The sequence below is a fragment of the Thunnus thynnus genome, chromosome 2 (assembly GCF_963924715.1).
Source record: "Thunnus thynnus chromosome 2, fThuThy2.1, whole genome shotgun sequence".
Taxonomy (NCBI): Eukaryota; Metazoa; Chordata; class Actinopteri; order Scombriformes; family Scombridae; genus Thunnus; species Thunnus thynnus.
Window position 1 is genome coordinate 36406981 of NC_089518.1, and position 15986 is coordinate 36422966.

A 15986-nucleotide genomic window follows, 5' to 3' on the forward strand; every position below is an offset into this window, starting at 1 on the left:
AGCACTTTTCTCCTTATAAAAATAACACGGAGATTATTCGACCAATGAGAATTTAGTCGGACGAGATCATATCGACCAATTAGTCGACCAGTCGACCAGCAGACTACAGCCCTAGTTTTTAGTATCATAATTAAACTCCAAATGTATTCAGATTCAGACATTATAATCCAGTCAAACAAGTGTTTCTCTGACTCGTGCGACAGGTCTGGACCACTTGTAAATTTCAAGAAAATTTTAAGTACAAGAAAATTATCAAAGCCACAAATTTTGCCCCTTAAGAACGAATCTGTTGGATGAGTGTTTCCTGCATGAAGCCCATTGTATAATCTAGTTAAGCTCCAGTCTTAAGCAGGTCACTTTGACATTCATACCTTCCTGACTGACACCCTGCAGACAGAAGGATCCAGGACTCCGGTGTGGGGGTTGGCACTCATTTTGGAAACAAACGTAAACCTCTTCCTCCAGCGAACACAGTTCTCTTGAACCTCCTCTCTGTAAGCAGAAAAAAAAACCAAAAAAAAAACAGTTTGTTATCCTCCATTCACGTACTTCCAATGAATTATTAACTTGCTTTGTGGGTTGCAGAATTCAGTTAATGATGAATATGATTCATCTTGCTGAGGGAATAATACTGGAAATGATGGTGCAGTTGAGACATATCACGTAGAATGACGGTTGATTTACAAGAAAAAAAAAAAACATAAAGGAAGAGTGTATTTATAAACAGATAAACAAGAACTTATTCCCAAACATTTCCTGACATTTAGGTCAAATCCAAACATTCTTAAGACTTGGCAACACATGATTTTCTACACGCCATGTTCTCCGACATCAGTTTTTCCCCCACTCTGTCTCACAGCCTCATGACCAGTCTGTCCACTGAGGATCAGATTCATCAGAACAACACTAAGAAAACATGTTGTGAGCAAGTTTTTCCAAAACTAACTGGATTACTGAGCTAATTCCCATGGCTTCTGACACTGATGACAGCTTTTTATTTTAGATGATTTATTCAGTGCTTTGGTGGGTAGATATTCAGCATTTGTCACACAACTGGTGACAATTTGGTTTACAGGACCTCACAGCCGACATGTAATCTAGTTTGACACTTTTTCCTCTGACAGCAAATTTGTCGAGGAAACTTCTGTGAAAACACAGTTTGTCTTTGTTTAAAAAGCCTTTAAGTGTCCGTGCATCCTGGTGAAGTGGTGGGAAAAATAGCAAGAGGTGTAAAAACAAACTGGATCGCTGATCTGTTTGTTCCTGAAAACAAAAAGCTGACGTGACTGGCAGTTCAAGAAATTCCAAAGTAATGTCATTAGAAACATTGCAGTGTGCAGCAGCAGCAGCAGCAACAGGAGGAGGAGGAGGAGGAGGAATGTGTGTCTCTAGATTTGTGTGGTATGTTCTGAAAAAGAAGGCAACCTAATTTGCTTAATAAAGCACTGTGTGGCATGCATTGTGTTTCCAAGTCAAGATTCTTGTCAAAAAAATCTGTTTTTCTGAAGCCCTACATTTATTTTGTAAAATTAGGCACCAAAATGTTTGCTTGTCTTTGAGGGTAATGTGTATTTTTAGTGACCGTTTCCATTTTTATCCCAAACTTTCAAAGCCAACAATTAGACCTTTAGTTTAGAGTAATACACCCTTGATAACAGTCATTACAGAGCTAAGCTACAGAGTCTTCAAATCTAGTCAACAAATTAAGTAAAGTAGAAGACTTTAAAATAGAACAAGACTAAGAGTCTACAGCCATGCTAGCAGCTCTGTGAGTCTATGCTTAAGGTGGCGTTCAGACCGACATTAGCTCTGCGCTGCTACACAACATCATCCAACAGGTTTAGCTCGCCATCTGCGCGACAAACGATACATCAGTTGCCTCTGCAATAAGTTTCCAGAGCTGTAAAATTCTGCCTGTGAGTGTTATAAACTGCTGTGTGCTGGTTTGGCGTCCGATGAGCCTTTAAACGCATTAATCTTTAGCTCCAACTCGACTTCCTGAATCATATTTCTTGCATTGTTTTAACGCAGAGCCTAAATACCAAATTCAGCATGCTAGCATGCTAAAAATGACCATGCTAACATGTTGATATTTAGCAGATATGATGTTTATCATGTTCACTGTCTTAGTTTAGAGTTTTAGTATGTTAACATTTGCTTATTAGCACTAAACATGAAGTTCAACTGAGCCTGATGGGAATGTTTTTAGTTTTTGCAGGTATTTGGTCATAAAAAAATGAATCTGTGAACCAAACTTCATCTCACTCCAAACCTCAAAACTCAACCTCATGGTGGCGCTAGAGGAAAAGTCAGGGGAAAGTAGGTTTCATCCTCTGGGGAACATGAACGTCTGTACAAAATTCCACAGAAATTTATCAAATTATTGCGATATGAACCAAAGTGGTAGAAAAAACTGTTAGCGTGCCTAAAAATGACTTGTTCACTGTGTGCAGAAATAATCCAACTGTTATTTGTAGCTAATTATGAACATCTCTGGTGCTAAAACAGGGAAACATCCAAGAAACCAAAGCCAGCAAGTTGTAAGTTTCCCTCTAAAATACAACATACTATGAGAAAGAGAAATCACTACAAAATCCTTACATGACTGTTAATGCCAAGTTATAAGACTCCACTTTTCTGTTTTTGAATGACCGTCATTTTGTTAACCAGACAGTTCAAGTTAAATACCATCCTGTTAAAGAGCACTATAATTTGTTTAAATATACTGTCAATCACACAGTAAAAGCCAAGCAACAGAGTTTTTTTCTTCTCCTAAATGACAAAACGGCTCATTTAGGAACTTTTATTGGATTCTGTCCAACAGCGAGCTGAGGAGAAACACATCAGCTGAACAATTTCACCTAAACTGCATGACGTCTCTTTAATTCTAACATATAAATCACAGACAGAGTACTTCACAGTGAGGCGTGACTGACTGTTAATACTGAAGGTGGAAGGTTGTGATGAGCAGTTTGTTTCCATTGTAGCTACTTTGGAACAAGAAGTTAAGTACAAGTTCAGCTTCGCTACTCAACCAAACATCCAACAATGTAATCTCCCAACCTGACACCAGATGTAAATTGTATATTTTTTGGTAAATGTAGTATTTATTTGCAGATAAGGACCTCTAGAGATTATGAATATGTTTGTACATTTGATGTCAATCTGACCCTTAGATTTGATGTTTATTCTTCAGAACAAATGGACATTTTTAGGGCTGCAACTGACGATTATTTTAAATATTTTGTCCATAAAATGTCAGAGAATAGTGAAAATGCCAGTTATAATGAAGGTTATAATGACCGTCAAACATGACATTTAAATGTCATTTAAATGACAAAGAAAACATTAAATCATCACATCTGAGAGGCTAAAAACAGCACATTTTGTGGCATATTTGCTTTAAAAAAATGACTAAAAACAATTATTTGATTATGAAAATAGTTGTAAATTAATTTTCTGTCGATCAACTTATTGATTAATTGAAAGCTTGACTAGAGGAAAAGTCATTGGAGCAGCAAAAACAAAGATTCATCCTCTGGGGGCCGAGAACTCCAACTGAAACAACTAAAGGATGAAGAAAAAATGATTAATTGGCAACTATTTTAATAACAAATTAATCATTTCAAGTGGTTTCTTCTGGCAAAAATGCCAAACATGAATTCATTCACATTGTTATCAGTTTCTTGTTGCTTTTCTTTGACATGTTTAACGGTGACCTGAATATATTTGGGTTTTATGCTGTTAGTTGGACAAAGACAGTAATTTGACATCACTGCGGTCTTCAGGACATTCTGAAGGATATTTTCTGACATAAACGCCAACTATTCCCAAAGTCTTTTTTTATATTTAAGAGAAAACGCCTAAATTCTCTGGTTCCAGCTTGTTAAATGTGAATATTTTTTGGTTTCTTTGGTCCTCTTTGACAGTAAACTGAGTATTTTTGATTTATGGACTGTCGGTCAGGAGAAAACATGAAATTTTAGGCTGCGTTTCGAGCTCTGGGGAAACATTTTTCACCATTTTCTGACATTTAAAAGATCAAATGGATTGATTGATTGTTGCGATCGACTCATCGATCAACTAATCAAGCCAGCTACTGTCATTAAACCGTAATTCAATTCATATTTAACTTTTATTTCTATTGCAGTTGCTCTGTTTAGTTTCAGAGTACATGAGGCAGTTTGTGGGTTAACGTCAGAACGACAGAAGGTGCAAATGACACACGAACAACAACAACAACAACACACACACACACACACACACACAATCTATAGTGCAAACTAGCAGCAGCTGCTCCTCACACTCCCCCTCCCCCCCTTGTTCACCACTATCCACCATCCTCCACAGTGTGCTGTGTGATTTCTACCACTTTACTTCTTCCCTTCAAACACTTTTATCACGTTTTAGAAAACATTTAAATACAAAATATCAGTCAAAGCTGAGCTTCTTCCAGCTTTGTTTTGGTTTTTAAAATGAGTTGATGTGCATCCTTATTGTGTGTGTGTAATGGTTTTACTGCTATTACTGTATATTTATGATTTTGACAATATTTTATTGTATTGTTATTTATTGTCAGGTGTTATATTAAAGAGAAGGGCAGCCTGTTACAGAGGATGGTTCATAGTGTTGATAAGGTACACGGTTATTTTCTAGTTTAGTCTCTTTTCTCTTTTATTAAATGTTAGTTTTTAATTAGTAAATTAATCTGCTGGGTGACTTCTCACATATGATACTTATAAAGTACACATTTAAACCTTTGCTGGTTATAGCTTATAATTATTATTGCTGCTGGTCAGACAAAATTTTTAAGTTTTTAAAATGATTTTCAGCTCCAGAAATGTAAGAGTGACATTTATTATTCGTATGTTTATATTAAATTATTCATTAATAAAAAAAGGAATAACTGATATTAATCCCTGTTTCCTAACCCTTCTCCTTCTACCTTTAATTTCTTAAAATAAAATCATAAATTAATTGACTTTGTTCTTTTATTCCCTGTTTTTAAGTAGTAACGTCTCCTGATAAGAATCCATCCAAATGATCTAAATGTCTCCGGTTTCTTACCCAGAATTCATGGATGTAAAACACTGGAGATTCATAACAAAACGATTAAAAACATCACAATTAAAATACTCCAAAAACAAGCTGTGAATCTTTATTACACTTAAACCAAAGTCCTAACCTTAAATAAAGTGAAGAAAGGTAAGAATGTCACGTTGGAGGATTTATCCTTCTGTCCTTTTATCAATGGAAACATGTGACGTTCTCACAAGTGTACAAAGACACGAGCTCACACACACACACACACACACACACACACACACACACACACACACACACACACACACACACTCTCAGCTCTTATCAGGACCCCCACACTATTGGTCCTCCAGTGTGCATAACGGCGAACGTTCCCAAACCACATTCCTCAGTCCAGATGGCTTTGTTCAGGCTCCATGGAAACCTCACACTCCTAAAAATCCACCGACGCTCCGCCAGCAGCTCAGAGGAGGAGGAGGAGGAGGAGGAGGAGGAGGAGGAGGAGGAGGAGGAGGAGACGCTCACACACCAACACTTTCTCTTTCAGCCTCAAGACGTTTTTATAAGCCCTCCGACGTTTGTTTTTAATCTCACCTGCAACTTTTGTATCACAGTGTTTTCACTTTTTCGTACAGGACGAAGCTGAGCTGTTAACATTTAACAAACATTCTTCAGCAGAGAGTCACTGGCTCTGTTCACACTGCAGCCGCTCGTCCAAACTCTGACTTCACTGTGTATTTTGATGCAGATCAGCATCCACATGCAGATTTTACAAACCTTTTTTAAGAATCGCACATGCTATCAGTCACTTAAAAATGATGTTTCAGTCCTTAGAGGCTTATCAAGTGAAATTAATAATTTAATTTCTACTCAATCAAGACCTTTTGATCCTACGTACCTATCAGTAAGACTTCATGGTGTACAAGATCTTAGTAGAAATTGTTACCTTTTGCTAAAATCACAAATTTAAAAGACTGCTGCAACTTTAGTAGTGAGCTACACTTTCTAGTTTGCATAATTCGGATGTTCTTGACACCTTTTGAGGGTTTTACATGTTATGAAGACATTATATAGACCAAACATTAATCAATTAATCAAGAAAATAATACATAGTTGCAACCCTACTAAGAACTGATGGTTTAAAATTAGTGTCAACAACAAAAAGCTGTACGAGGTAAAACTGTTTCAGTTCTAACAATCGTATTTTAAGGCATGAAGCCGACATATGATTTGTACATCGGCACTTAAATCATTATTTTTTACCCAAAGTCACAGAGAAGTTGTTAAACTTTTATGAAATGCAACATAAACCCTTAAGGGGAAAAGCAAAAGGCACATATTTAAAGAGTGAGGCAACTGTTTACGCCGTTATCGCAACTAAAATCAATCACAGGATGAGATGTCAGGTTCTGGTTCAGGTCAGGAGACAACGGAGAGAATATTTACTCAACGGTGATTAATCAGAGCAGCGTGTTGCAATGAATGTAAGAAAAAAAAGAAAAGTTTCTAAAAGTTTGGGAAAAGTAGAGAGAAATGGCTGAATCTGTCACAATCAGTTGAGGATGTTTGAGCAACACAAGCAGAGCTGCATGTAGTTTGAAGTTTAACACGAGCTGGATACACGTTTCACCCTGTAGAGACTTACCGTATTTCCTTTAATAGTGGCCGGAGCCTTTATAGGGTACCAGGCCTTTATAGGAAGCAGACTTATATTAGAGACGGGCCTTTATTTTTAATTCAGTCTGTTTGATAAGTACATTTGCTCATATTCTAGTTCGAAGCCTTGTTTTCTGATCTGCTTCCATTTGTTAAATTTGTGTTACTGCTTACCAGTAATTACGGTAATCTGAACCAGAGACTTCCACCAGCCGAGCCGGCTACCAATGGTTTATCCACCCTTGGGTGTGTTCTGATACAACCGTACTATTAAGTACGCCAGAAAAAGATTTACTATGTCCCAACACATAGTGCACCAAAAATACCAGGATGTCCTACTACATCCTGTCACATTGTGTAATATGTAAACCAGCATGCTTTTCAGGCTATTCTGACCCACAATCCTTTGAGCAGCGGAAGATCAGTCACGTCGACTGACAGATGACATTGATGGGGCAACGACAGATGAAGCAGTACGTCCCAGTTGTTTGCACACTGCACGCAACAATATGTGCTTTATAAAGGCAGTTGAAGTTCATACTGTCAACCATGCCCCCGGACATTAACAGAGACCTGGATTTTAACTGACTACCTGCCGCTATTAGAGGAAATACGGTAATCTAGTTGAAGTTAGTTTAAAGTAAAATACTGATCAGCAGATGCTTGTTCAATCTGGGGTTGTTGTTTACTAGCAAAGCTCCAACATTCAACACAAATGACTCAGTCTGGCCTCAAAAGCCTGATCAGAGCAGAACTATGTGTTCAATATTTTGTTACCTAACAATTTTTATTTGTTAGCAGGATCTCTCAAAACCTTGACAGATTTCATGAGCCAAGGAACAAGTGACAGGTATTTGGTGCAGATTAGAGCTATCTAACAGTGAGATTTTTGAGTTTTAGAAGTGTTTGCCTATTTTTGTCTCTGTGTATTTCAATAAAGATCTTTTCTATTTTACTAAATAATCTCACATGCTGTCTGATATTTGTACTCTTTAATAATGTTTTTATTCTTAGACCTGCTCAGTCAGGAGTTTGTTTTTTATTTACTGTACTAATCAGTAAAGCTTCATAATGTGCAAGAATCTAATAGAAGTTGTTACCTTTTTCTAAAATGACACATTTTTCAGACTGAGCAGCAGCCTTAGTGGAAGTAATTTGGATGTTTTTGACACATATTGAGGCTTTAACACTGTCTGAAGACCTCAGAAAGAAACTCTCCTCATCCAAAAATAGAAGACTAGATATGAGCGGCTCTACAGCACCGAGCTGTGAAAGCAGCCAAGCAGCAAACTTTAACCAGGCCACAGTGACAGTAGACAGACACTGGAGCTGCTCCCACCACAGCTGAACAGAGCTCACATAAACAGAACGACTGAAGGCCGACACATGAAAACGCCTGCAAAGAGATACAAAGGCCGTCATTGTGCGTGTTCTTCTTCTTCCACGCATTCGTCCTGCGGGGCCCATCCTTTCATCTTGTTGTCCAGTTGAAGCAAATTAGTGTATTTAAAAAAAAAAAAAAAAAAAAACAGAAAACCGCCGTGCCCCTCCACCAAACATAATTCCCGACAGCTGAACTGAAAGTAGAGCAAAAAACTTGATGTTTCCCACACACGTCATCCTGAAGACGGAGCAGCAGCAGCAGCAGCAGCAGCAGCAGCAGCAACTAAAAGGGGAAAAAGCGCGACTTCGACGACAGCAACACAATCTGTATTTAATTCACTGTCACTACTGTTAAACGTTCACCGAAAAGAACATCAGGACAGATGTTGTCCAGTGTTGACGGCACGCAATAATCATCTCTGTCCCAGAACCAAACCAAAAAAAACACACAGATCATAAAAACAGCAAGAAGAGAGGGAAAAAAGTCGTCACGCAGGCTGATTTTTCCCCCTTTAGCTTGATTAATAATCCATTTACATTTACTGCCTTTGACTGAAAGTAGAGCAAAAAAGTAGAAGTATTGCTACATGATCGACAATTACACGCAAATTAAAAGTAACGAGGCCAAGAGTCAAATTAGGCAAATTAGGCCGACAAGATATGGAACATAATACTCCTGCGACTACGTAACATCCAGTAGATAGATTAGGAAGTGGTAGGAAAGCAAATAAAAGCTGAAGGACTGAGGAAGAAAGTAAAAAAACCTCAGAGAATCCAAGACTGGAGCCAACAGAGACAAAAAAAAAAAAAATGGGAGACAAGGTTTTAATTGGAGAGAGAAAGAGAGGATGTGAGGTACTTCTTAAGATTATTTTTGTGGAGATACAGTGGAAACACAGACAGGAAACAACAACAACAAAAAAACAGTTGCGTTGGTTTTTTTTACGGTATGCGACGTAACCGCAAGGCCACCGGGACACCCCAAATATACAGTAATTATGGAAGAAACCCATTTTCAGCTTACAAAACAAAGAAACTTCATCACATATATATTTAAAACCATAAAAATTGGGTTTCTTCTGTGCATTTAAATCATTGCTTCAGAAACATTTATTTTTATTTACCTTATTTCTGTCTGCAAGTGTTTTAAGCAGCATCAATTTGAAGCTTTTTTGTTGTTTTTATGTTGTGATCTTTTATATGAGTCTTATTGGCAACTGTGTTCATGATTTTACAATTGCATATTGTTTAAAAGATAAGGCTGGAGATTTTCTTTCTGTCAATAAATCTCATGTTTGGATCCAAACCAACAATGAACTGATCTACTAACAAGTATTGTGTGTGTATCCAAAGCCTGATTCATCTTATTCCCCTGTGCCGTAAACCTCCAAATGATTAAAAACATGTCAATGAGTCACACCGCTGCACTGGGTGACTTCATTATGAAGAGTTTTGGTCAGGTTTGTTTAGTCATGGCCTCTTGAAAAAAAAAGATGTTTTTAATCTCAGTAAGACTTTCCTTCTTAAATAAAAAGGTTTAAAAACAGAAGATTGAGGATTGACTGTTTTTTTCCGAGCAGACAGGGAATCTAATGTGAAATAGTGATTAGTTTATGACAACCGTGCATAAAGCAGTTTTTCTTGAAATTTGGAGTGTTTACTTCCTTAGTTAAGAGCAGCTTCTTCAGCCAGATTTAGGTGATTAGATTTAGGTGGAACCGAATCACAGCCTGAGAGAACAAAAGCTCCTTTTCCACCACATGGAAACTCGACTCTACTCGTCTCCTTTTTGGTTTTCCTTCAGGCAAAAGTAGTGGATAGCACCTGGCATCTGGTACTTTTTTTGGCATCACCTGCATCGAGGTTCCAAGCGAGCTGACCTGATACTAAAAGGTGACGACAAAGCCTTTACTTTTAACGTTATGAAACGTCCTAAACTGGTCCGAAATCAATACTAGACTACTTCCTTGCTTTATGAATGAAGTGGTACACAAACACACGAATAAGCTGCGCGTTGTGTCTTGACCAATCAACGACAGCCATCAAACCTGCAGTCCTGCAAACCCCGCCCTACATTGAGGGGGTTGCTATCTGCGATGGAAAACCAAATCCAGAAAAGTAAAGTGAGCAGAGCCGGTATCATGTAGTGGAAACACGGCTGAAGCTTTGAGGTTTTCAGTGGTTTCTGGGGCTCCGGTTGACTCGTACTGACGTCTACTAATCAGCTGCTCCCGCTTGCTTGGAAAACCTTTCATTATAAAATAAAGTCTGTCATGCTGAGCTCAAGTTACAGGAACTAGAAGCAGGAAATTCTGCATTCTGGCAAGACGACAGGTTATTAAAACTCTGTCTAGTAATGGAGCTGTTACTGCGTCCATGTGACTTCTGTTTAGAAGTCATGGTTGGTTTGTTATTTGGGAAAACTGAGACTAAATGAAGGAAACACAACAAATGCAACAACAAGGTAAACTTCTCTGCTCCAGTTCAGGCTGAAGAAGACAAAGTGCTGTTGTGATTGTATCCTTAAAGTCAGCTGAAAGCCTGAAATGTAAACATGAAGTCCCTGATTTGAGTTGCCCCCCCCCTGCAGGACCCCCAGCATGTGATGACTCAACATGTAAGCAGTGCAAGCAGTATAGGATCCTTATCTCCCATCCTGGCTGCGTGGCTCCTGGGGGCCCCGGCTGCAGCAGAAACACAAACAGCAGCCGCGGGGCCGGGTCGGGTCACATCGAGGGCTCAGATAAACAGCTCGGCAGCAGAGTGCTGAGGAAGCAGACGGATCCTGCGGCGGAACGGTGACGTCAGGACAGACCGGCGGGCGGCAGCAAGAGGCCGCTAAGAGTCAGAGGGGATGTTCCTGTACGCAGAACGTCAGGGGCTCGACCCCAACCAACCACGTGAAGAAGTCAAAGAGGGAAAAGACACTAAAATCCTTTTGCCTGTTCACGGAGTAGAAGCTTTATGAAATAAACTGAATAAATGTCATTTAAAGGGGAAGTCCACCAAGTCCATTTTTTTGTATAAAGTCGAGGCTTAAATCTAAAGGTGACCATGCTTTTGCCGTCAGGGCCCCTCAGCTTTGGAACGACCTGCCTGAGGAGATAAGGCTCGCAGAATCAGTGACTTCTTTTAAAATCACTTCTTAAAAACACATTTTTACAGACTTGCTTTTATTTAATGTTGTCTTTTGAGCATCTTTGTATTGTCTTTTAATCTTTTTATCATCTCTCTATCTCTGTGTTTTTAAAGATGCTACAGAAATAAAGATTATTATTATTATTATTATTATTATAATAAAGCAAAGCCTGAAATACAAATTGGAGGCGTGTAGTTTGGAAGAGATTGGTTTTCACCAGGCAGGGAGGGTCAAACAGAGGAAAGACCATAGACTGTATAAAAATATGGACGTAGTTACCGTGACGTCACCCGTTGGTTTCCGAAGAGCGGTTTTGAAGCTCAAAGTGAGCCGCTCCGGCCGTCGCCATCTTGGCAATGACTGAGTCCGCCTAACTCCCAGCCAATCAAAAATGGGCAAAGAGGCGGGCCGAATGGCTGAAACAAGCCACCTAGCGGCTGGCGGACCTGTCACTCAAAGCAGCCATGTCCTTCATTATGCATAACTTTACGACTTAATAAAATTTTAATGGCGTTTAATTTAAACGGCGTTTAATTTCCGTTTTTTTGTACCAGGCTGTAAACATGTTTATTTCTGTTGTAAAGTTGGGCATTTTAACATGGGGGTTTATGGGGATTGACCCGCTTATGGAGCCTCAAGTGGCCATTCAAGGAACTGCAGTTTTTGGCACTTTTGCCACATTAGCTTCATTTTTCAGCCCCGGAGGTTGCCGCTTGGGAAAGACGTTATCGAGTTGCATTATGGGAAATGTATGATCGAGTATTTTTGAGCTTGACCCATACTAGGGACTTAAAAGTCAGGAAATCTTGGCCTCTGCTGCATCGATTCTGACCGTTCTGTCTCTTGCAAGTCTCCATCTTTAACAAAACACTAAAATTACTGATCTGTTCTTTTGCTATTGGTAATATTTGACTGTCTCTCCATAAAGGGCATAGTTCTTTATTTATTCTTTATTTAGATCCTCAAACGCTTCCACAAAGTTCATCGTTGGCCTATTGAACCTCCTACTGTGCAATATGTGCATAGTTTTGTTTTTTTCATTTGACAACATCAATGCAGCACAAGATAGAGGGAGATGCTGACCCCCTGAGTTGGTGTAAGTTAGCATGTTAGCATGTAGCATTGCATGTTGTTTTAGTGACACTGTCATTGGTCCTTGTCAAGTGGGGATACAACGAACGTTACTAACTCTCATTTTCATTAATAATTAGTCTCTCAATTATTATTTTCAATGAATCATTTAGTTGTTAATTTCACACAGAGCCCATGGTGACATATTTCAGTGTCAATTTACAATTAAAACTGAGAAAACCAGTAATTTCTCTTATTTATGAAGCTGAAACTAGTGAATGTTTGGAAATTCTGCTTCTGCTTACTTACCAAGTCATTTCTATTTGTCAATTTAGGAATAAAATACCTAAATGAAACTTTGAAGGTGCTTAAAGCTTGTACCGACGCCTCAAGCAGTACGTCAACACCTCACTTGTATTTATTTCCTGTTCATTGAGCGTATGGGTTTGGACAAAATCAGCTAAAATACATGAATGTCTTCCTTCCTCTGAAGTTTAAGTGCTGCGATCTAAGTTACTCTTTTATGGAGATATACTACGGTACCCCCCGGGTCAGTTATCAGCAGTTAACTCCACATCTGTGATGACTAAGAAGAGGAAAACAACGGGAGCGGTGCCATTTCAGCTGGAACTCGACCAAACATGAGGCATAGATCATGTGTATGGTTGTAAATCTTGTTTGAAATTAACTTTTTTTTTTTTTTTTAAACACAATTAAATGACGTCACAATGTTGCATTTTATTCATTTAGAGGCAACTAAAACCTCACAAGAAAAAGGTCAATAAAAAGGTCAATAATAATCAATTCAACAGGAATTTCCTTCTATGGAGGAAGTTCATTTTGATTACCTGTTCAGATACCAGAGGAATAATGTCCAGACCCCCCACCCCCCTAAACACACACACACACACACTCACACCCCTACCAAAACGCTAGCGGCTGGAAAAGTGAGAGGAAAACAGGAAACAGCTGTTGAAAAGCTGCTCGTCCCGGTCAATCTCTCACTCTCCTCTCGCAAACTCTCCGGACTTCTTCCTTCCTTTTTACTCATCTCTTCCCTTCACCTACACAGCAGAGGTTGAATGTTCACGCTCACGTTTTAAAGAGTTTCAACCAGGTGGGAAAAAAAAAAAATTAGCAGGAAACTTCATAAGTCGGTTGACAAAAACTTATAGAGATGGTTTCCTTTGTTAAATGAAGCTCTTTTAAACCACAATAAAAAAAACCCCAATTGGCCATCCATTGGGGTGACGGACCACAAGAACAGCAGTCACATAAAGGTAACGACTACTAATTTTCATTATTGATTAACAAAACTGTTTAATTTTTAATCTACAGATGTCAAAAAAATGAAAAAAAATAGTTCCACGTCCAACATGTTTTGTCTGACAAACAGTCCAAAACATAAACATTCTCAGTTTATAATATATAATATTTATATAAAACTGCAGATAAGCAGCAAATTCTCACATTTGAGAAGCTGAAAACAGATATTTTTTTTGTCATTTTGCTTGTTAAATGTACAGAATATTGACATTAATTATGCAATTTGCTCATTTTGTATGACTAACAGTCCAAAATGTTAATTTTTAATGTACAGATCAGTCATTTTGCTTGATGAATATAGGGCTGCAACTAAAGATTATTGCCAATATTGATACGACTAACAGTCCTAAATGTTGAGATATCATATTTACTGTCATATATGACTGCTGGAACCATAAACATTTAGCATTTTTGCTTGAAAATATCAAAATAGTTGCCAATTAATTGTTATTTCAATCAACTAATTGATCTACTAATCGTTGCAGCTCTATAAATGTCTGAAATGACTAATTATGAAAATTGCTGTTCAATCTCCTGTTGACTAATCGATTAATATTAGCTGAAAAATGTTTCTGTGTTTTCTTTTTAAGCAATCAGTATTAAAACACGTCTCTTTTGTCCAGGTGCCAAGTCAAAAATAAATAAATATTTTATTACATTTAGAAAAAGTAGAATGTTTCAAACTCAAACTGGTTCTTCATCAGGCTGCAGAGGCATCAACCGCAGCTTCTCTTAATGTAATAAAGAAAAAACAATCTAAAGGGACTATTCTTCAGTGTTGTGAGTGCTTGAGAGGCACTTTTAACAGGCTTGTTTGTACATAACAGAGCATTAAAGTCAACGGCTTTGACATCACCATCAATACCTGATGGTGCACTGTCCACACAGACAGCCTACAGCCAATGAAGTAACGACTACGGTTCCTCTGTGGCGTCACGCCAAGGGAACCATGATTCTTCCACAGAGCTGAAACTGAAACTATCTGTAGTCAGGCTGGTTCAAAGTAGATCCCAGAAGGCGACGGTCAAACCAGGTCAGGTCCCGTGAGATTAAAACAACCACACACACACAGACTCACACAGACTCAAGAGAGCAGGCGACAACGACAGCTTGTTTGTGTTATCGGTCTCTAGGATGTGGAGACTATAAATCACACTTTATCAGAAACACACGACGGCGGCGTACGACACGTGAAAACACATCTCATTGTTTTCTACAAGGAGATGTGAGTGTCTGGGAAATTGTTCATCATCTTTCACATTACTGTTGTTGAATCCAAGATTAATGACAACTTGGACAAGAAGCATTTAAAAAATTTAGACTATTCAAGACAATTCACTCCGGTCAAGTGTCGGTGACGCCTGAAGACAGACAGTCAGGAAGCCGAACGTCAACTCCGCCCACACGTTCCCGGTATTCTTGAGGGTTCCAAGTACTACATCCTGAACCGTCCTGCTGGGAAACCTGTGAACACAGTCTGACAACGCAGCGCACTACTGGTCCGTTTCTCCTTCAGTTACATCAGGTACAAGCGGTAGTCATAAGGGAAATTCAACTGTTTCATAACCTGGTATGTGATCATAGTCGTTCTGGCTGTTGTTCATGTCAGTTACAAGAAGATTTTACTCATTAATATCACTGCAGACACTCAGAGAAAAGGTGGAAGTGACCCAACTTGAAGTAGCTTCTGCTTCTAGATAACTTTAACCAAAGACTGAGTCATTGCACCAGATTAACCTAATTATATAAAACCCTAATTTAGAAGGGAAATCATAATTTTGTGTGTAGATATACTGTATATGCTCATCTTTTTAATATGGACTCCTGAAAGACTAAACTTAGGGCAAAAAAAGAGGGAAAAAATACAAAAATACTGAGTTTTTAGCAGTTGGATGAATTTCTAGCGCACAGTTTCGCTCCTTGTTAGCTCCTGATTGGACGGTTCACATATCTGATAGTTTTAAAGCACATGGCTCTTCGTGCAGGAATCTGTTGACAAAACAATCTCACGACGAGGCGTTTTAGCAGCTGCTCTCAAGCTTTCAAGCAAGTCACATGATCTTCAGGTGCAGACGGATTTTGCCGAGTTGACACGAGACTGAGGATGTTCAAATTCTCATTTTTCAGAGCACCTTAAAGACGTCTTGTCCGTGTTGAAGAGCTGCAGCGATTAGTTGATCAACAGAAAATTAATCGCCAACTATTTTCATAATCAGTTTAATATTTTGGTTATTTTTTTCAAGCAAAAATGTCAAATATTCTCCAGTTCCAGCTGCTTAGATGGTTTTTTTGGAACATGCATTATAAAACGTTTGAAAATCTTTATTTTCTGGACTGTTTGTCGAACAAAACAAGCAAATTGAAGGCA

General features: G+C 38.6%; 1 protein-coding gene across 1 annotated transcript in view; it reads right to left on the minus strand.

Annotated features, from left to right (window-relative positions):
• Positions 1–15986, minus strand: part of eeig1a (estrogen-induced osteoclastogenesis regulator 1a) — a 40446-nt gene that overhangs the window by 16159 nt on the left and 8301 nt on the right. Inside the window, exon 3 of the mRNA XM_067572517.1 lies at positions 372–492. Coding sequence (XP_067428618.1) covers positions 372–492 — 121 coding nt within the window. The remainder of the gene's footprint in view (positions 1–371; positions 493–15986) is intronic.